General features: G+C 40.1%; 1 protein-coding gene across 1 annotated transcript; it reads left to right on the top strand.

Moving 5' to 3' along the window:
• The first annotated feature begins 282 nt into the window (after positions 1–282).
• Positions 283–20,294, top strand: CIITA (class II major histocompatibility complex transactivator). Its single transcript, XM_018067722.2, has 19 exons — positions 283–421; positions 1,375–1,503; positions 1,931–1,990; positions 3,320–3,403; positions 3,994–4,053; positions 6,879–7,028; positions 8,182–8,322; positions 8,452–8,508; positions 10,566–10,631; positions 11,045–12,752; positions 12,858–13,031; positions 13,896–13,967; positions 15,251–15,331; positions 16,346–16,438; positions 16,781–16,864; positions 17,207–17,290; positions 17,761–17,844; positions 18,506–18,598; positions 19,477–20,294. The coding sequence occupies exons 1-18, from the start codon at positions 301–303 to the stop codon at positions 18,576–18,578; spliced, it is 3,321 nt and encodes a 1,106-aa protein (XP_017923211.1). The 5' UTR covers positions 283–300; the 3' UTR covers positions 18,579–18,598; positions 19,477–20,294.
• The last annotated feature ends 371 nt before the right edge of the window (positions 20,295–20,665 follow it).

Below are 20,665 nucleotides of genomic sequence, written 5' to 3'. Positions count from 1 at the left end.
TTATACCCCGATAAGATACAGGAGTTGCCATTTATTCAATACTTGGCACTTTTGATCCAGGTGGTCAGACTGCAGCATCCCAGTGCCCTGACTGCAGTGAAAGATGGGTGACTCTCACTGCAAGCTGTGGCTGGGTCTGTAACTTTAAGGGTCTCAGGGTTATAACTCAGGGCAGGTCTAAGCAATACCAGTTCCCCACAGAAAGCCACAGTGCAGTAGCTGTGGTTTGGATTGGCAGAAGCTGTGATTTTGTCAGAGCTAACGGTTTGGAACTTGATTTCAGCCAGCAAGAGACAAACCATGGACTTTGTGCCTGAGACTGGCTACCTTGATTTACTGCACAGTGACATCGACCCGTTGCAACTGTGTGCTCTCCTTGATCCTAAGTCATCTGGAGATGGAGAAGGTGACTTCACTACAGGTTAGTAAAACACTAAAAAATGCTTGGTTAGTTTAGTGCTCGTGCTGTGAGTTATTGCCATCTCCTCTCAGACATAAAGCCATCTAATGGCACTTTATCTTAGTGACAGGGCTAAATTCTACAGGCACTTGGTGTTATGATGTGGTAACTTGGTCTGCATCTGTATATACAATAGTGACTGCTTCCAGAAACTGTTGTGTTTTTAAACTGTACAGCAGTTTTAAACTGAGCAGCATCCTGCTCAGTCAGTCTAAAAAAACATACTGTACTGGAAACACCTCTGTGATTGATTATTTCCCAGACTGAGCTGTTCTCTTTCAACTTGACTGTTAATAACAGCTGCAGGAGTGTTTCTTCACCCCATGGCCTCACTTGCTCAGTGACTGAAAGCAGGATGAATTAGGGATCAAGGACTGTGTTATCAGAGTTGTTTCATTATTTGAATAACCTCAGCAGTGTCTGAGGTGATGTAGGTAAATCAAACATCATCAGGACACTACACCAGGTAATGGAAGCTGAAATCTCTGCTGGGAGGGTCTTAGCACAGTCCCAGGCATGGATTTGACCTTGGCCAACCAGAAGCTTCACAAGCAATTTGTGGTACCTGGACACAGCATTGTTCTGAACAGGGAATTTTGATGGCACCACCATATCCTGCAGCAGAAGGTTTAATAGTGTCCATGAGTCTGGGCTTTAATGCCATAGAATGGATTTAGGTACTATTTTATTTACTAGGAGAGATGAGGTCTCAGAGTTTATCAAAAGAAAAGTGCTGATTTCCAGATGACTATGAATTACTGAGAGTTCAGTTCTGTTCCTCCTTAGCCAACTTACAATGCAGAGCCAAAACCTTATGCTGAAGCAACATATCTGCCTGTTCTGCATGTCATGGTATCTGGGTTTTTTTCTCCTTAGTTATGGTATTCATTAAGCCAATGCATATTCTTCTTTAGATCTTGAAGTTGATGCCAGCAACTATGAACAGTTAAATAATATGGATTTCATGAGTACGATGGAAAATGGTGAAAATGGAGATGGGTCGTATCTCTGTTCCAACACCACAGATGCTTATGCTAAAATGGGTATGAAAGTAATTTTTGGGTGTTAAATCGTTATTTTACAATCATTTGCTGTAGCTGTTCCTTACAAATTCTATTTTCACTCTGAAACAGTGGCACATACTCAAGTGGTCTGTCCCTCATGCATGGTAGATCTAACCAGAGTACCTAAACCTGTGCATTATGGGGAAACACATGAACAGTAGCTTGTGGCTGTTGGGGGAAAATCTCTCTATTAATGTCATCTTCTGCTTAATACTTCCTGTCTCAACTTCTCCTTTCTTGTGATCTTTATTTCCTGAACAACAATTTACAAGAAAAACTTAATTTAACTCTTCAATTTTACTTAAACTGCAGATTTCTGTTAATAAGGGTAAGCTTACAAGAGTTTTGCAGAGAAATTTACAATGCCATTGCTGTGTTCCTCTGTTTTTCTTTCCTGTGTTGCCAGCTGAATTAGTAGAATATGTGCTCAAGGATCATCAGGAGAAGCAGGTGGAAGACATTTTTGGTAAGATTTACATGACAAAGACTAATTTTCTCCATGACAGTGTTCTGGCTAACATGTGCTTCATGCCCTCAGTTCAAACACTAGTAAAGTTTTATATATATGGTGCCTTCTTTCCACTTGTGAACATGTCCCAGGATTTTCTTGAAAAATCAAGAATTTTCTGTATTTTTGAAGGCTTTTCTCAAAGATGGCAGATTTATCTCTGATCAAGTTGCTGATGACATCACTATGGCTGTAACACACTCACAGTTTAACTGCCCAGCGCTGTAAATGCCCTCAAGTAGCATCACAAATACTCTGAGCACAACAGGGATGATATACATGAGTTGTCAGAAGACTTAACATGTGTATAAATGCAGCTCACACATACTTATTTCCATCCAAGATGCACACAGCTGCCTGAGGAAGCACGTCAAGTTTTACTTCTCACCCAGATCAATGCAACAATGCTACAATATACATATAACAAATTATTCCTTCATTCAGTGCTTGACCAGAGATACTTGCTTGGCTTCTGGGACAAAATCATTGCTTAGGTAGTAGCAAAAATGCAGCTGTTTACTACTTCAGAATCTGTATATTAATGTGTGGCTGCTGAGAAATCCATAGAATCAGAAAGATTCACACAATATCTGTACATCCTCTTCTGTGCTTGAGCAAAATAATTTGAACTAATTTACCAAAGGTCAGTCCTTCCCTAGAATAATTCTGGCTACAGTAAGCTCACATGACTTTTCAAATGATTTATACTGCTCCCTGGTGTGTCTAGAATTTCAGGGGGTTTGCACCTAATAACAATATTTATATTGGTTTTAGAAAAAAAACCCAAGATGCAGTATTAATACTTAAGTATTTGCCAGTAAAAGAATGGTATGGATAACTTGACAGTTCTTTAAACACAAAGAATGAAATCATTTCAGAACCCTTTACTCTGTCTCTTAAAGGATCTAATCCCTTTTGTACATAAATTGAGTAATTTTACCTGTACTGAGATCCCATATGACACGGCTGTGATGTTTTATCCTTTGCTCATCACTAGAGCATTGAGTAGTATTTATGTTTTATTAACCACTGAATTTATGGCAGAAGATTAATAGTTTGCAGTTCAGAAGCTAACACATGGCAAGAAAATCTGCATTCAGAGTTCTGTGGGCTTTCTAAACTATACGGATCTGGATACATGTTTTATTGCATAATTTGATTTTTAGCTTTCATTTGGAGCCTATTCCATCTTTGCTGCCTGTTGGTGTCTTTCTCTAGCTTTTATTTCTTTCTGTAATTTTTCTAGGAGAAAAAAGGTTGACATTTGGCCATATTTCATATTTTTAGCAGGGAACCTCAATTTGGATGAAATGGCTGCTGAAAACATTGAGAAATTTCCTGACATAAAGAAGCAGAAGTGTCATAAACGAAGTAAGTGAAGAACATTAAGAATCTGGAAGGCTGTAGTGTTTGAATTCTAAACTTTCATGGTTTTAGCACAGCCCCAATGCACTTCTCATGCAGTTCTTCACTCATTCAACCAGATGTGTTTCCTCTGCCCCTGCTTGTGCTGCGTGGGCAGGAACTGAAAACAGCTCTTCCAAGCACAGGATTTACAATTCACAGAATTTGTTGCCCTGTAACATGACATTAAGCATGATCTATTTCTTCACATTTTTATCATCCATGTGACAGTGTTAACTTCTTTTTCACTGTATCTATAGCTTAGCAAGTATTGGCTGAACAACTCCCTCTTTAACAGCAAGGACAACAGCAAAAATCTTTGAATGGCACAAAAATCTGCAGCCTAATTAAAACTTCACAGTCAGACTGAAATAATAATATGAGGCTTTTCACATTGGTGTTTATGCACTGGAGCTGCACAGTTCTGAAATAGCTGAGTTGAAACTCATAACACCCCCTTCTACTTTAAAAGGTTAAAATAAATTTCCGTGGGGTAAACTTAAAATTACCAAACTGGTTCAATTTTTGTCACTTATTCTCACCTTTCTTTCTTTCAGCCTTCCTAGGCTCTGCAGAGAACTGGTCTGATACTTCAGAACCAAAATACAGAAAAATTGGTAAGTCATTGACTGAATAGGGAAGGTTATGGAGCATGTATTTTCTCATGTTCCAAAGTCTCATCCTCTGCTAGGTATTGGAGCTCTGCCTTCTAGGAAAAGTTTGCTCTCATAGATTTGGTGATTTTGACCATCATGCATTTTCATGTTTCTGCAAAAATCACACTTTTGTACTCCTCTGATTATTTATGATATAACAAATCCACATCCTCTTATCAGCAACTATTAACTCGTGCAACTTAGAACCAACTACACAGTAACTTAGGAACAGTTGGATCCTTATGCTTCAAAAGCACATGTTCCTGCCAGGGGATAGGAAAATCACTTTCTTAACATCAGCACAGTTGAGCTTTTCTAAATCCACCTGAGAGAAGAAAGCAAAACAGCAGAGAACTGTCTTGGTGCCAAATTTTGTAATTTTTATCACGTACACTTTTTGTTTCTGGTGGGTAATATGACTCAGGTCATAGTTTGGCCTTTTCTGGGCTTGATCCTCTTTGTTCTGTGTGACGTCTTCCAAAACTCTGGGGAAACATCCTAGTGAAAATAATAACGGTGAAGAGATGATTTCTTGGCCCAGTCCATGCTATAAAGTCCTTTAACAAAAACAAGAAAGGGAGAAGGGGAAATTTCTAGGCTTTGCACATTTTTAGACCATCTACAAGACAATGCCTGGGGCCAGCAGTCAGGCTGGAACTTGCTCCCTATGTGTCAACTGGTGCTAATCTTCTTACCCAACTGCAGCCTAAATGGGTGTCCCAGACACAGCTAAAACAGCAAAATAGTCTTCCAACATCCATGTGAGAGCAACCAGTCTGGGGTGAATATTTTATACTGTGTTTTCAATTGACATTTGAGTCATTGTATGTCAGCACACCTCACGGGCCTCCTAAGGGGAACTCTGACTGCACCAAACCCCGGGGGCCATGTACATGTCAGGAAGGGCAGCCAAATCAGAGTGTAACCTAGAGATCCATCCAGAGAGTTCTGGGATCATGGGGCTGCACCCTCAGCACAATCCAGGCCAGCAGCTGGCAAGGAACTTGCACAGGCTGGATAAAGGTCACAGAGAACAAACATGTGCACTGGGGCTGTGATCCAAGCTGATTTTCCAGTGTTCATGTGGAGTTCTGAGGGAGTGGGGAGGGAGGGTAGAACAGAATTAGCTGTAGAAAAAATACATTTGCTAGTTCTGGAGAGGTAATTGGAGTTTCTTCTGAATGGGTACCTGATGATTGTAGTTATTTAGGCACAAGTGAAGGTCCTGGCAGCTGGTACCCATTAAAGGTGGGTTATCTTCTATCTGCTTAAGTTCCCTTAGAGATTAGGCACTTTTAAAAGCCTGTGTTTATGCCACAGTAACAACAAGAGTTTTCAATAAGGAAATGGCACATCAGTTCCAAATGTCCCACCCTACAGACCTTGCATTCCAGCATCATCACAGAGCTAACAAGTGCTCTGTAAAGCTGCACCTATCCTTTTTCTGGAAATCTTCAGAATACTGTCAGTCTCTCTACCTTCCTTGATCCAATAAAGGTGCTGAGGAAGGAGATATACATAAGACACTATAAGTACTGGGTACAAAAAAATCTAATGGACAAAAAGATGGGCTACTTGACAAAATCAGGAATTTATTTACCCTGTCATGAATATCACAGAATGATCCTGCAAAGGTAAGTGTATCACCTCTTCAGAAGGGTAGGACTACCTACAGTAAAGAGGATAATGTGTGCCAAAGTTCAGAGTGGCAAGTAAAGGATGAGATTCTTTCAAAGGAATTGGATGAAAGTAAAGTTTTTTTGCCCAGCTGTTTTGATAGCTGTAGCAGTACCTGTTCTCATCTGACCATAGCAATGCAACAGTCTCTGGAGAGAAAATTACAGGGGAATTTATCCCACTGATTTAAGCATGAGCTGAAAAACACTTTTTAAAATCTGGGTTTATACCTCAGTAGAAATGAAAGATTCTTTAACAAAATAATACATCAGTTCCTGATAGGCAACATTAACACATCCCACCCTAAAAGATTTCCATTGCAGACACAATGCAATTTATAGTGCCACAAAACCCACTCAGGTCTGTAGCTCTAGATGAAAACATCAGACCACAGAAAGTGATGAAATATAGACTTACTTTTTGCTGCTAGACAGGAGAGGGAAGGAAAAAGCAAAAAAAAAACCTCTGAGAATAAGGATGTGGCAAACCCAAGGAAACTAGCAGAATAATTCAAATTAACAAATGTGTCTTACTTGATTTGTAAGAAACTTTCCATAAGCAGATGAAATTGTACAATGCACAAGTCTCTCTCCCCATTTGTCCCATTCTTGGAAGAAAAAAGAGTGCTGTGGGCAAGATGCATCTTTTAAAATTCAGGTGTTTGTGACTGCTTTGGGAAACACTCTTAGAGCTGTCCTTACAAGCACTGTAGTGTCTCAGTAGAGTCAAGGTCCTCAGTTTACTGCACTTGGACCTCTCTGCTCTTGTGCAATATTGAGATAACAAAGTGTGCTCGATTATCACAGCTAATGTCAGACCTTGCTATGTCTAATCTGTCAGCTATCCATGTGTAGATACATCTGGAGATATCTAGAAATAAGACAGGCCAGGAAAGATGAAGAAAAAGAAAATTTAAAGGGTGAACTACTCGGAAGAAAATGTGATCCACTACAGAATTTCAGAAATACATTTTAGGCTTTGAGAGCTGGGTATATTCCAGAAAGCTATCGTGAATTGTTCTTACTGACTAGTGATTCATGTTATCTGTTGACATCTCTTCTCTGGTCCCCCTCAACGTTCTCCTTTCATTTTGCTTTTTTATTTTGAAGTGGAAGTGCCTGCAGTGGCTGCAGAGAATGGCAGTTTCTTAGCTCTGCCTTTCAACAGCCTGCCAGTGGGCTGCACCTCACTGACTAACCAGCACTTGTCCTTTTCTGTTCCTGCTGCCTACGGGTTGGAAAGAAGTTTCCTAATTCCTGGTATGTACACAAAGCTACAGGGATGCACCTGTACAGAGGTTCATTTATACAAGGGGAAACTCTCCTCTAAATCTTGACTGTGAACAATGGCAGGAAAACCAAGCATGGCAGCTGTCTCAACCAAACACTTAAATGTGTGGCACTCACTAAAAGAATGAAAACATTCAAGGGAATTAAAGGGCATTGCCCCGATGAAATGGAAGGAATCCTTCTTTTAATTGGTGAAGTGCAGGTTATAAGAGAACAGTTATTTACTTTATGCTAATCCAAGTAGTTCCCTACTTGTCTTAAGAATAGGAAGTCACAGAACTTCCATTAATAAACTTTGATTTAGTTCCAATTACTTTTTCACTGCGAAGTTTGTAAAGGACTGAGGGATAATTACATTTGCAGTAGTAGAGTAAAATCTAGGTTGTAATTGAGCTCATAAAAGCTAAGTAGTGATGGGCTGTGTAACCACCTGGCCTTGGTCATGCTGTGTAGCAGAGGGTGCTCATGGTACACTGTGAAATGCTAATGACCAGGACACAGTTCAACTCCTTTCACTGTTAAACCTATGCTGGAAAGGAACCAAAAGCAGTGTATAAGTTGGAAGTCTTGAAGTATCTGATGCTAGCTAAAGCAGCATAAAGCATCAGAGGAAATTCTGTCACACCTACAGAAACTCAGAGCTATGGGTGATTAAATTGCAAGCATTGAATCATCAGAAAAACTACCCAGTGTGGTCTGGGAGGGGGGATGCTGGCTGGCTGCTTGTACAACCTGTATGATGTTCACTTAGGTGGGATGTAGTGCAAAGGATGGTAAAATTAATGCAGATACTATTTTCACATCTTCTCTCTTCTGGATCTCTGTCTATATGTTGATAGACTTGGCCTTAAGCACTTTTCCTTATGTTAATAGGATTTCTTTTTAGACTGTTGAAAAACAGTGGTCACTAAATGCTGGGTAATCTCTTGTATTTCACTTTTAAGAGTGTTTTTTCTAATGGGTTCTATGGACCTCCTGTGATCCTACGAATTCTCCACAGAAAATATTTGCCTAGAAGCTGTATAAACAATAAGTAGCTTTCAGAAAGCTATTTCTCTCTTAGAAACCTTTAGAAACCAGAAGCTTTAAAACCAGAATAGTAATTATTCTCCATTCATTTCAGGATCTTCAGAACCTTGGACTGCAGAGATTCTACCTGTCAGTGTGAAAGGGAGCCAGGACAATCCAGGCTTTGCAGATCCTCCTCAGCAGTTACTTAACTTTGTTCTTGAAAATGGCATATCTGATTTTATAATATATCCAGGTAAGAGCAACAGCCTTTAGTCCACATAAATAGGCATAAAGTACAGAAAAATCAATGCTGCCAACAAAGTACTAAGTTCAGTTACTGATAGCTATGATATGTTAAAAGCTATTATCTGTTTCTTGCCAGTGTTTACTTCTTCCATGGAAACATTCATATCCCCAGATTTTCCAGTTAGTTCATTTGGTAAGTAGAAAATTTATTTTTATACGTGTACAGCACTTTTAATGGAGAGGGGCACCATATTTCTTCTACTCAAAGCCAATTCTCCTCTCCAGGCTCTACTCATATTGATCTTATTGAGGAAACTAAAAATTGATGGCATTACCTTTTCTGTATTGATCATTGTCTGCTTAATCTAATCCAAAATAAAGTGCAGATAAGGGGCTGTAGAGCTACAGGTTCAGCTGTATTTTAGCAGCCTCTGTGTTTGCTGTGAGACTCCAGTTTCTGGAATAAGTCTTGTCTGGTTCAGACAATGCAAAGCCCACTGTGCTTGAGCCCCCATCAGAAAGTGGAAGTTGTTCTGGTCCTGGCATGGCCTGAGCATCTTAAATGCTCGGTGCTGGAAGCCAGACTGCACCCAGCTCACATGGAAGCCCCAAAACCCAGACTGTGAGGGCTTATTTAACTGAACAGTACAGAAGCCTAATGTACAGAAAGGCTTATAAAGAAGTCAGAGCCTTGGTCAGGATATAACAGTCCCACCTGTGGCATCAAACTTTCCTGAGTCACTTTTTCCAGCCCTCGGAGCGGGGTTGGAAGCCGGAGTTTGATGTGAGCGTTCAGCTGCTGGTCCCTGCAGCTGCAGCAGCCCCGTACACGGGTTCTGTTGCCCTCTGGTGGCTTCCACCGCCGCAAAAGCATAAAGCGCGGAATAACAGGCAAATATCCCTAGGTTTGGGGCAGTCTTTGTAAATTATATATACTGCCTATGTGAATACACAACGCTGATAATTCCAACTGATTTACAGCAGCACAACATATGCATGTTACAAGTCTCAGAATTCCAAATGCAGCAGAAAAATTAGCACAGAACATTCCGAGCCAGTGTCTTTTCCTTTTTGAAAAATTATTCACTCCTGACTGATTTGACCAGTTTCTCATCTAAATTGTCTCATTACAGCTTTTTTTGGTTTTCCATTCTGTTTTCTAATTTAATAAAATAAATAGTAAACCAAAACCAGACAGCTGCCTGAAAACAGGCACAACCCTTCTTTATTTAATATTTTAGGTTGATTTTTCTTCTACAAGGAGGAGAGCTATCTTTGTATTAAATGTATTCTTTCAATGAAGTAAGGACTTGCTTATTAGAAGTCTGTGGTTCTTCCCTGCTAGAAACAACTCTGAACTCAAACCATTCCAAAGGTTGCTGGCATGCGGGGTAGGAATTAATTTTCAGATCTCTGAAACTCTAAGATTTGTATTTTTTTAAACCACATTCTACAGCAAGATGATGATATAGTATAAAATGCATTTGTTCAAACTTAAGGAGATAACCTGCTTTGATTTGGGGGATTTTTTGCAGATCTCTGCTGCATGTAGTTCCCAGACTAAGAGGTTAGGTTTGTTACAGTCTCTGTCAATTTAAATTCTGTCTTGCATTTGCAAAGCTTTGCCTACAAGAGTTTTGTCAAAATTGATAGTCTGTCATTACCTGTAGAAAATATTCTCTCTCTGGAAAAACTCCCAATTTCTTTGTGTAAAGCAGACACTGCTCATCTGACCCATGTGCAAAAGTTTGAAAGCAAACAGGCAAAAAGAAAGAAATTAGGACAGCAACAGGACTTTGTCAGTAAAAGTAACGGGTAAATTCTGTTACCAGCAGTCACTTTGCTGTGACTTTCATCTTTAGTGCTTGGTTACAAGGTGTAGAATAACAAAAGGAAGCAATTGCTTTTGAAGACATAGAGAAGCACTATGTGTGAATGTGAATTTATTCAAAACACTGACATTTAAAAGAACACTAGATGTCACCTTGCAAGGATAGATCTGCTTCATGCCACCGTCAGAACAGCTGTCAGCTTGTTTGGTGCCACACTGTCTGCAACTGCACGTCAGCTGAATCCTACCTGTGTGAGGACTTCTTCCCTTTTCCTTGTGAAGTAAACAAAATATCTCTTCCTCTGGATATATGTTGCAATGAACTTGAAAATTTGTGTCAGTCTTATTGGTAAAATTAGTAAGACTGACTCAATTACAATCTCGGTGTCTTCTTCAAGTGTATGGTTTTGTTTCTCCAGATGTAGAAAGGTTTGAAGAAGTTCAAGATTCCATGATTCCTTCTGAAGACGATTTCAAAACACGAGGTGAGTTTAGAACTCTTGAACTTAAACCTTCCAGTATTTCTTGGAAAGAGACTCTGTGCCTCTTTTCATACAGAAAAGCCACTTGTTGTAGGAATCGTCATTCAACAATTTGTGGAGCTGTTCTGAGGGTCTGGGCATGATTCCTGTTTTCATGATGTTAGACTTGACTACTTTAGATATCTAGATAGCTTTAGATAGCTGTAGTACCTGCTTAGCTGGTTTTATCATCTCTGTAGATAACTCCAAAATTATTCAGCTTGTAGATTTAAAAATGTCTGTTGTGCCTGCACTTCTAACCTGCGGCTGCACAGGATAAATCCAGACCTATGTGCTTTATGGGAATGGACCATGGAGTGATGTTGTAATTTGTGGACTGGTGTCTTCAGTTTGTGTGTGCTTTTTTATTTCTCTAGAGCTGGTGGAAACTTTCTGCACTTCACTTAAGGATTATTTCCGAGACACGTGCAAGTTTGTGACCCTGGAGCGTGAGGTAGCACTGGATCACCTGTTTATTGATGGGACACTTGTTCAAAGCCTAACTGAAACCAGGACTGGGAGGAATAGTGCAAAAACAATGGAAAACCAGCTGGTGACTTGCAGTCTGCACGAGAAGGAAAAGATAGCCATCGATAGAAGCCAAATATTTCAAATCCCAAAACGTAAAGGCTTAGAGACTAAAGTGATTTTGGTGCTGGGAAAAGCAGGAATGGGCAAAAGCATTCTTGCTCAGAAGATCTGCCAGGACTGGTCCAATGGAGAGTTTTCTGAGTTTGAATTTGTATTTTGGTTTGACTGTGAGCAAATAAGCTTGCCTGAGAAGCGATACAGCCTGAAGGAACTGCTTCTTGAATTTTTTGTAAAACCTCAGGAGGGAAGCAAAGAGATATTCGAGTACATATTGCAAAATCCTGCTAAAGTCCTTCTGGTTTTTGATGGCTTTAAAGGATTGCATGACCATGAGAATTCTCCTCGTTGCTCAGCCAGCGAGCCGGAAAAAGATTTGTACAGTATAAAGGAGCTGCTTTCAGGACTCATCCAAAGAAAGATACTCAATGGTTGTACCTTATTACTTACAGCAAGACCAAAAGACAGGGTGTACTACTATGTGTCCAAAGTGGATAAGACTATTGAAATAGTAGGATTTTCCCCTGAGCAGAGAGAACTGTACATAAACAAATACTTTGAAGGATTACCCCACTGTGACAGTGCACTGAAATTAGTCAAAGACCATGAGTACTTGTTCAGTCATTGTTACAGCCCTGGCATGTGCAGATTTGTTTGTTTTCTTTGTGATACAGTGCTTGAAATGGGAGAGGAGAGCCTTCCTTCAACTCTTTCTGCAGTCTTCCTGAAATTTTTTCAGCAGAAGATAATACCTGTGCAAACAGATGTTACAACCACACAAAATCAAGAGAATCTTATTACCCTAGCCCATATAGCCTGGTGTCTTGGAGAAAAGCACCAAAGTGCCATGAAAAGTGATCTTTTTCCTTCTAAAGAAGTTAAAGAGTTTGCTCTGAAATATGGATTTTTCCTTCCATTTGCATTCCCCAGACATTCAGATAGTGAAGAAGAGGAATTTGGGAGCACATTCTCTGATTTTGTCATTCAGAACTTCTTGTGTGCACTTCACCTTTCATTAGCAGAAGAGCTCAAGGATAAAAGTGTAATAAAGTACCTGTCTTTTCCATCCAAAAGGAAAAAACCCTATCACTGGCTAGATTTAGTGCCTCGATTTTTGACTGGATTGTTGTTTCTCCAGGATGACCCTTACTTCTGCTCCCTTTCGAATCAGGATGAAATACAACCAGTGAAGAAGCAGAATAAACTCTTGAAATACATTAGAAGGCTGCAGATTAATGATCTCTGTCCAGAGAGGCTGCTGGAGCTCTTACGCTGTGTTTATGAAACCCAAAGCAGTTACCTCCTGCAGCACGTGGCCCTAAGGCTCAAGCCAGACTTGTCTTTTCTGAACATAGCCCTTACCCCACCTGATGTCCACGTACTGCACTCTATTTTAAAAAGGTCGAGAAAGGAGTTTTCCTTGGATTTGAGAAACAGCAGCATTGACATGCAAGGGCTCAAAGACTTGGTGAGCCTCAAGAACGTGGCGTCCTTCAGGTTGGTCACTGTCCGTACGTAGTTCGTAGCACTGTCTCTAGATGACACCCTCATGCAACAACAGCTGTCACATCTGTTGGTTTTGCGTGTTTTGTCACCTCACAGGGCCTCCCTCAATGACACTGTCAGGCTTTGGAAATCTTTAGAACAGTCAAAAGACTACGAGCTGCTGAAAGCATCAGCAGAGAAATTTGTTCTTGATCCCTTTAAGGCAAAGACGATGAAGGACATCAGTGACCTCTCCGACCTTGTAGAGATACAAGAGAAGATGGTGAATTGGTAGGCTCGGTTATGATCAGAAATCCTGTTGTGCTGGCAACTTCAGAAAATGGGGTTTCACTGACAACAGAGTTCTCTGAACAACAGTTGCTGGAAAACAGAGTTCTCTGCTTCTCCAAAGGAGGAGTAACTCAGGCAGTGCAAGCTCTTGTATCACACCAGGGTGTTCTTCTACCCTGCTGTGAGGTGGCTGTCATGGCAGGGAGGAGCAATGACAGCAACATTCATCAAAACTGCCAATAAAAAGGCCAGCTGTCATTCTTTCTTCAGATTTCTTTTTAATCTCCAAGTGGGCCATCTTTCAATTGCTTTCAGTTGCATAACTTGGGCTGATTCTTTCCCCCTGTAGCCCCTGGGCCATAAATGAAAGCCTGTTTTGCACTAGTCACATGTGGTCTGAGTCAGTCTTTTTAGCCCAGGAGATGAAAGCTTGGGTCTATAAACCCTGTGTTTCATCCCTACTCATACTGGGGCTAGGGGACTGGTTGCATTTAAAAGCACACAGAAATAAAGGTTTTGGTTTGTTTCTTAAATGATGACTTCCATTTTAAGATGTGCAGAGTATTTTGATTAAAATATACACACAATAATTTCATGTCTGAGAGAAAATAGTTGATACAGAAAAACATATTTTTAAGTTTTATTGGAAAAAGAGCAAACAACTGCACTATGAAAGGCAATTATCAGATTGAAATTACTCAGTTGGAGAAAGGTTGGAGCACAAGTTATTCTGAAGTTTCCTGGTTCCTCAGCTAATGCAGCAATGGTTAATTTCCTGTTAAAATTTACTAACAAATTATTTTAGAGCACTGTTTTTGTTGCTGAAATATTTATCATACTCTTGGTCTACTGTGATTTATTTAGTGAGCAAGATGCATCTGATTCCACCAGCTATGAAATTCCTGCCATCAAAAACCTCAGAAAACTCGAATTTGCGTAAGTGTTGTACTTCTCTGCTGATTGATATGATTACATTGAAGAAGGACAAGCCATGGATATTGGCTGCAGTCCTTGTACTGATGTATAGTTAGTTTATGGTAAAGCATTAAGAAAACTTATTTTGCTTTTCTTAACAAGATTTATTAAATTATGGCCAAAACTCAGAAAGCATCATTTCTGGCTCCTGCAGTGATACAGATCAACAAGGTTCTACCAATTTTGTTTGATTTTTACTACAAGTTAGCTCCTTACCAACAGGTGTAGATCTTGTGCCACAGGGCATAAAATGTCTTGATCGTGATCCAGCTACCTGGATTTTCCCCCAGAAATGCTCAACTTTTCTATCTAGGTCTCCTAATGTAATTTGCTACCCTAATAGAGCTTGGGCCATGAGAGAATTATGTCAGAGAATGCCTCCCAAATAAATTATTTAGCACCCTTTTCCTAGAAGAAGGAAGGTTGACTTGGAAACACTTACTTTGAAAATGAGTGTTCAGTAACATTTCTTTTTTCCCCACAAACTTCAAGCAGCCTCCAAAGCTGTTCTATTGCTTAAAATATCCTGCCATAGGCTGTGAATTGGTTTGGGCAGAAATTGCAGCAATGCAATGGAGAACTCTCAGCAGGTCTTCATCTGTTTCCTGCTCTTCAGATCTAACCCAACCCAGCACTGCTATGCTTGGCCTCACTTCTGATTTTACGCTGCTTTCTCTTCTCCTTTCCCTCTTCTTATTTACTTCTATTTAAATTTTGTTTAAAATTCTAATCCTTTTAAACTTGTTCTGATACCAAAGAAACTCTAAATCAGAGGTTAGGATCTGAGGGACAAATGTTGTGAGCATGGATATCCAAGTGCAATTTATGCTTTAAGATGCAGTAAAAGGTTGATTTTTAGTTAGTCTGAATTGCCAACAGTTGAGGCAAAAAGTATTTTTTTTAATCTCAGTTATCAAGATTATACTTAAAATTAAAAACCTGGGAAAGATAAAGAACAGAAATACAGAAATCTAAAAAAAGTGAGATGAATTTTGCAAAGAGGAACAAAAAAAGTGGCAAATGCATGTACCACTGATTCTGTGGTTTCTAAGGGCCTTAGCCTTGTGTGTGCTCCTCATGTGGAGGCTTCACAGCAGAATTCCTTGCTGCAGGTGGTAGGGAATAATTGCTTCTGAGGAGTGTAAACAGCATTGGGGGCTGCAGGGAGAAAAACTTAAAGATTCTTAAACTTTGCTGTTTGTGAGTATGTGAAAATACTGCTGCATATCTGTATTTTCTTCCAGGCTGGGTCCGGTGTGTGGCCCTCAGGGATTGCTAAAACTCGTGAAAATTCTTGCAGCATTTCCATCACTTCAGCATTTAGAGTGAGTTCTGCTAAAGATCAACTTTGCCACCCTTGCTCCTCAGCAGCCCTTGATGATGGGGGAGCTCTTGCACCCGAGAAACATTTTCTGTGCCAACAAGACTCCCTGCTTTGATGAACAAAATGAACAGCAGAAACATCCTGAGACTATAACAGCAGATGAAAAGCTCTTCAGCCTCCCCTGGGACACTCGGTGGTGGTTCATTCAGTGCCCTCAGTCACTTCCCTGGGTGTTCCTCAGCTTGTGGGAAAGGTTTAGCCCAGACCCACTGGGTGGTCCCCCTTTCCTGCCACAGCACTGCCCGAGGGTCACTTATTTCTTCCTTGAAGCTCCAGAATATGCCCATGTCCATGAAAAACCAACTGTGTCTTAATTTTAAGCTTCTCTACGCAAAACAATTGTACCAATAATAGCCAGTACTTTGCCACAGTGTCTGTGGGAAGATTACTGGGGTTTGAGAGGGCCTTTGGCCTCACTGGCTCAGCCCATTGGCCATTTGTCTGTACTGGATCTGGCCTTTTCATGACTTTAAGACTGAAATTAGTCCAATATATCCCAGCATTACCTGTCAGATTAGAAGGGGATTCAGTATCTAAAATTGTGACTAGATATGAGGAAAAACTCAATTTCTAATACTCCCACTCTGGAGAAGGATCTGTTTAGGCAGGGATTTAGAGCCCCTGCTGGATTTTGTCAGTTCTGTATTTCCGTGTGCACAAGAAATCTCATTTCAGCTTAGCTGGAACACAGCTATTTCATAACCATTTTAATAATCTTGCATATCAAAGGAAATGGGTCAAGCCATTCAACTAGTAAAAAAAAAATTCTTAGGCTGTAAATTTGGGCAGCAGAAAGCTGCTTATTAGAGAAGCTGTAATTTGTGTGATGCTTCATGCTGATTGAGGCTACTGCAGAGAAGGAGCTTTTCAAGATAGATAGAGTGGTCTCTGAGGTGAATAAACCACAGAAATTTAGATTAAAAGGGGAGCTAATTCTCTCTTTGTTGTCACCCAGCCTTGATGCTCTGAGCGAAAATGGCATAGGAGATGAAGGAGCCAAGAGTCTATCTGAAGTCTTTCCAACCCTGACATCCCTGGAAACATTAAAGTAAGTGCAAGGGTAACAGTTCTGGGAAATCTTGAAAAGAAATAAATTAAACTCAGATCCTCAAGGGACTGTGTGTTAACAATTATAGGCACAACTACTCCATTGGCATGGAAGACCAAATGAGTCTATGGGGATGATTAATCTGTACATTCATTAGAGAAATAGGATAATCTTATGGCAATCCCTCACTGCCCTTCAAGGGCCGTATTTTGTCTTTTTCTCCTCATTTGGTCTAAACAGACTGTCCAAATTATATTTTAAAAAATGAAAATTAATTTTCCCCGTATTGTAATAAATTAGAATAAACGTGCTCAACTAACACAGTGATCTCACTTACTGTAGTTTATCACAGAATAAAATAACAGACATGGGTGCGGAGAAACTCGCCACAGCTCTTCCTTCCTTGTCTTCCTTAAAAACACTAAGGTAAGTAGTGTATCCTGTCCAGTTGTTTTGTACAACATACCTTGCTGTCTCTGTCAGAAATTACTGAACATGGAACAAATATTAACACTGTGCAGCACCCAAACTTTTGACTTCATTCTTGCATAAAGTCTTTGGAAAGAAGAGGAGCAAAATTCTGACCCAGTGCAGACATACAGAAAGATATCTAGGGAATACAAAGTTGTGTTTTAAAATTTAACTGCAAATAAGCACAAATTGAAAGCTAAAATGGACTAAAAATATTTGAAAACCTGTGATCTAATGTATAGTCTGTTTACAATATCCATTGTTCAATTTTGACTGAACTGGTTTGGTTTTCTGCAGCTTGTACAATAACAACATCAGTGATTTTGGAGCAGAAAATCTGGCGAAAGTTCTTCCTGCAATGACATCTTTAAGAGTGCTAGAGTGAGTATATGAAACCTTTTGAAATGGCCCAGGAAAGCTTACTTCCTCGGAGACTGAAAATTCAAATGTCCCATGCTTGGCTTTAGGGGAGACAGAAACTGAGGAAGAAAACTTCAGGGAAATTTCACAGGGAAAATGTGCTTATGCAGAGTCAAAACAGTCAGTGACTAGAGAAGATTAAGGAGCAGTTCACCCTAAAAGCAAAAATATTGCTGTTAAGATGGGAGAATAGGATCGTGGGGAGTTGGAGAAGGACCTCAGGTATATGGAAAAAGGATTCCCTCAGATGAACTAGCATAGTTAAGTTCCTGTTTGACCTTTTGAGTACATTACTATGGGGTTTTTTTCTTTTTTATTTTCTTTCCCCATCTGCAGGTTAGCCTATACAGTATTTTTGATTTTGAATTGAATGTTGGATTACACCACTACATGATGTGATCTGGATTAACAAAGTTGCTTTTATTCCTCAGTGTTCAGTACAACAAAATAACCCGTGTGGGAGCCCAGCAGTTGACCAACAGCCTACGAAAATGTCCCCACATAAAGAACTTGGTGTAAGTCTCTTGAAAGGCTGTTTGCTGTACCTTCATTCTGTGAAACTGGGGTAGAAATCATGCTAAAGCTGTGTTCTGTATTTGTCAGATTTATGAGTCACAAAAAGAGATGTCACCAAAAGACAAAAGTAGCCACAGTGATGTTAAAAAGTTGTCTCTGGTTTCAGCTGCATTACTTCCCAATGGTCCCAGGCAAGTTTGTCCTCCTTAAGTACAGTTTACATTAAGCTTCCCTTTGTTAATCTTCTACCCTCCATAGACCTCAACCTAGTCTGTGCTGCAGGACTTGTGTTTGGAGGATAAACAATGAGCAACCATCACTACAGGTTAAATAGGCTGAAGTTGCCAATACACATTCAGAGTGAGTTCGATGGAAAATTAAAGAACAGTTACAGAAACAGGACTGTAGTGTGTCCTGTAACCAGAGTCAGCAAGGTTATGGAGGACTGAGATGCTTTTTTCTAAATTAAGATGCATTTTCCTTTGTTCCATAGCTTAAATACTTTTATAGCATGATAGTCAAAGGCAACTTTAAAAAACAGAACAAAAACCAAACAGCAGCAACAACAACAAAGCCACAAACATAACAAACACACCAAAAACACCATGAAGCAAATTACACTTCTTAAAGTCTCTTTCCTTTCTGAATTTGCCCTTGCAGGATGTGGAATCCCGCCATTCCCTATGGAATCCTTGAATACCTTCAGCAGCTGGACTCTAGGATCAGTGTGTAGATTCAAAGGAACCCACAAAGGTAACAGACAGCAAGATTTGTTTCTGTGGGAGCTGTTGATTCTGGGTTCCCTGGCAGCAGGCACAGGAACAGTGTCCATGGACAAGGACAGAGATGCTGCCCTAGAGTGGCACAGGTCAGGGTCACATCAGGGTTCCTTTTACCCCACTCACCTTGCATCCTCCATCTCCCTGACACCTGGACTAGCAGACTGCAAGTGCTACATTAAGAAAAATGGACTTCTCCCAGACCTCCCAGTTCAGTGACTGGCAGCTGCCTTCCTTACCTTCTCTTTTCTGTTGCGAAAAACTAAAGCTCTGTGTACTTCTCATGTTTAATAGATGAGTTCTGTGCTCTGCAGAGATTGTTTTGTGTTGATTTTCAGGAAGTCCTTTCACTTTTCCTGTGTTTAATACAAATCCTCAACAGCTGCTTGTCTCACTATGAAGCTGTACCTAGACTGTACTCAGAGCAAACCACTGGTTCCCACATTCCTTGTTCTCAGTCTCATGGTGTGGTTTAGCCACTGGCAGTCACCTCACTTCATTGATTCTGCCTGCACAGTTTCAAAGATCCCTGAAATAATTGCATTGTTAATAACTTAATAAGTTTGCCAATGATCACCAGGATCTGACTGCCTTGATGCTCCTGGACTGAAGGAGCTGCAGCTGGCATGGGAAGTTAGGGATTTGTGTAGGATTTCTGTTCCCAGCTTTCTGCATTAGTGCTGAGAAGTAATGGCAGGAAGTCTGGGTCCTGTCTCCCAACCTTGAGACATGCAGCACCTACCAGTCACTGCTGTCTGTTTACAGAGCTCATCAAATATCTGATTTTGGTCATCTTAATGGTGACTAGGCTGGTGGGTGTATATCTAATATTCTGTTTTCATCATTTCACAGGTATCATAAAGAAGAGGGGGAAGGTGTCTGTCCTCTGTGCTCTCCTATCTTCTTGCTGCTTTAGGAATCGGTGGCAGATTTTCATGTTGCAAAAAAGGCCACATTTAAGTTTCTAAGTGATGCTTAAATTAGGTGAATTATAAAGTTTGAACTTTCAAAGGTCATTTAAAATGCTGTTCAAAGACCCCATCGTATTCCTACTGAAGTGATGAAGAGTTAAGCAACATCAAGTTTCAGAGATGAAAAGAACATCTGGATACTGTGATCACCATTAAAGGAGACCAGGAACCACCAGGACATTGGCAGTGTAAAATTCCACCACGGATTCACGAAAGAGCAGATTGAAAGCTGCTGAATCTGCAACACCTGAAGCAGTGATAGATCAAATCTGATTGTTTCAAGGTGCTAGTGGTAACTGTGAATGACTTTGGTCTGATGATTTTGGACTTTCAAAGCCCAGTGTTACAGATTCCACCTGTGTGTATGGGCTGATTTGAAGCATTAGGATGAGGAGCATAAAAAAGAATGATCAGTCCTAGAAAACATGATATTGGAAGATTATCCACGAGAATCTAGAAGTGGTTCTTTTCTTGATGCTAATCATCAGTGCTGTCTTAAGGTATAGAAAGATATTTTCTATCACTTGTTTGTTACAGAATCCTTCAAAAAAACTGGGGGGAAAAAGAAAGAAGTAATAAGAAGAAAGGAATTAAAACTGAAAAACTACTCAGGATTTTTCTGACATCACAGAAATCCAAATACATACAAATACCTTCAATTTATTGCACAAAAATCCTCAAAGTGACAATCTTTGAAGGTTTTTACTTTGTCTCAGATGAGAACTGTAAATTCATATACCTGGATTAAGATTTAATTTCTTAAATGCAGCTGGCAGCATAAATGTTTACAGGCATCGATTTTCTACTTGACAGTGATCTCACTACTGTATGTGGTTTATGTGGTGCTCTGGTACAGTTATGAATAACTGGGCAAAAACAGACAAAAATACATTTCAAAGCATTATCATGTCTATGCTGCTGGTCTCAGTCATCTGTGGGCCAAATACTCATCCTGTTGCTACAGCAGCAAGCCAATTGTCTCATTTTTTTCCTTCATTTCTGCTCTGTGAACATGGAGAGAACTTAAAAATTGTACAGAGACAATTGTCAGGTCAGCACTAGAGTTCTGG

Source organism: Manacus vitellinus, unplaced genomic scaffold, assembly GCF_001715985.3.
Source record: "Manacus vitellinus isolate BGI_N305 unplaced genomic scaffold, ASM171598v3 scaffold_12_pilon, whole genome shotgun sequence".
NCBI classification, from domain to species: Eukaryota; Metazoa; Chordata; class Aves; order Passeriformes; family Pipridae; genus Manacus; species Manacus vitellinus.
The sequence above is the reverse complement of the archived record's forward strand: the minus strand, read 5'-3'. Positions and strand labels throughout refer to the sequence as shown.

Bases quoted from the DNA above. Each gene is read 5' to 3' on its own strand.
- CIITA (XM_018067722.2), top strand. From the start codon at position 301: ATGGACTTTGTGCCTGAGACTGGCTACCTTGATTTACTGCACAGTGAC. The intron at 4,054-6,878 runs GTAAGTCATTGA...TTTATTTTGAAG, and splicing joins ACCAAAATACAGAAAAATTG to TGGAAGTGCCTGCAGTGGCT. The intron at 16,439-16,780 runs GTAAGTGCAAGG...CACTTACTGTAG, and splicing joins ACATCCCTGGAAACATTAAA to TTTATCACAGAATAAAATAA.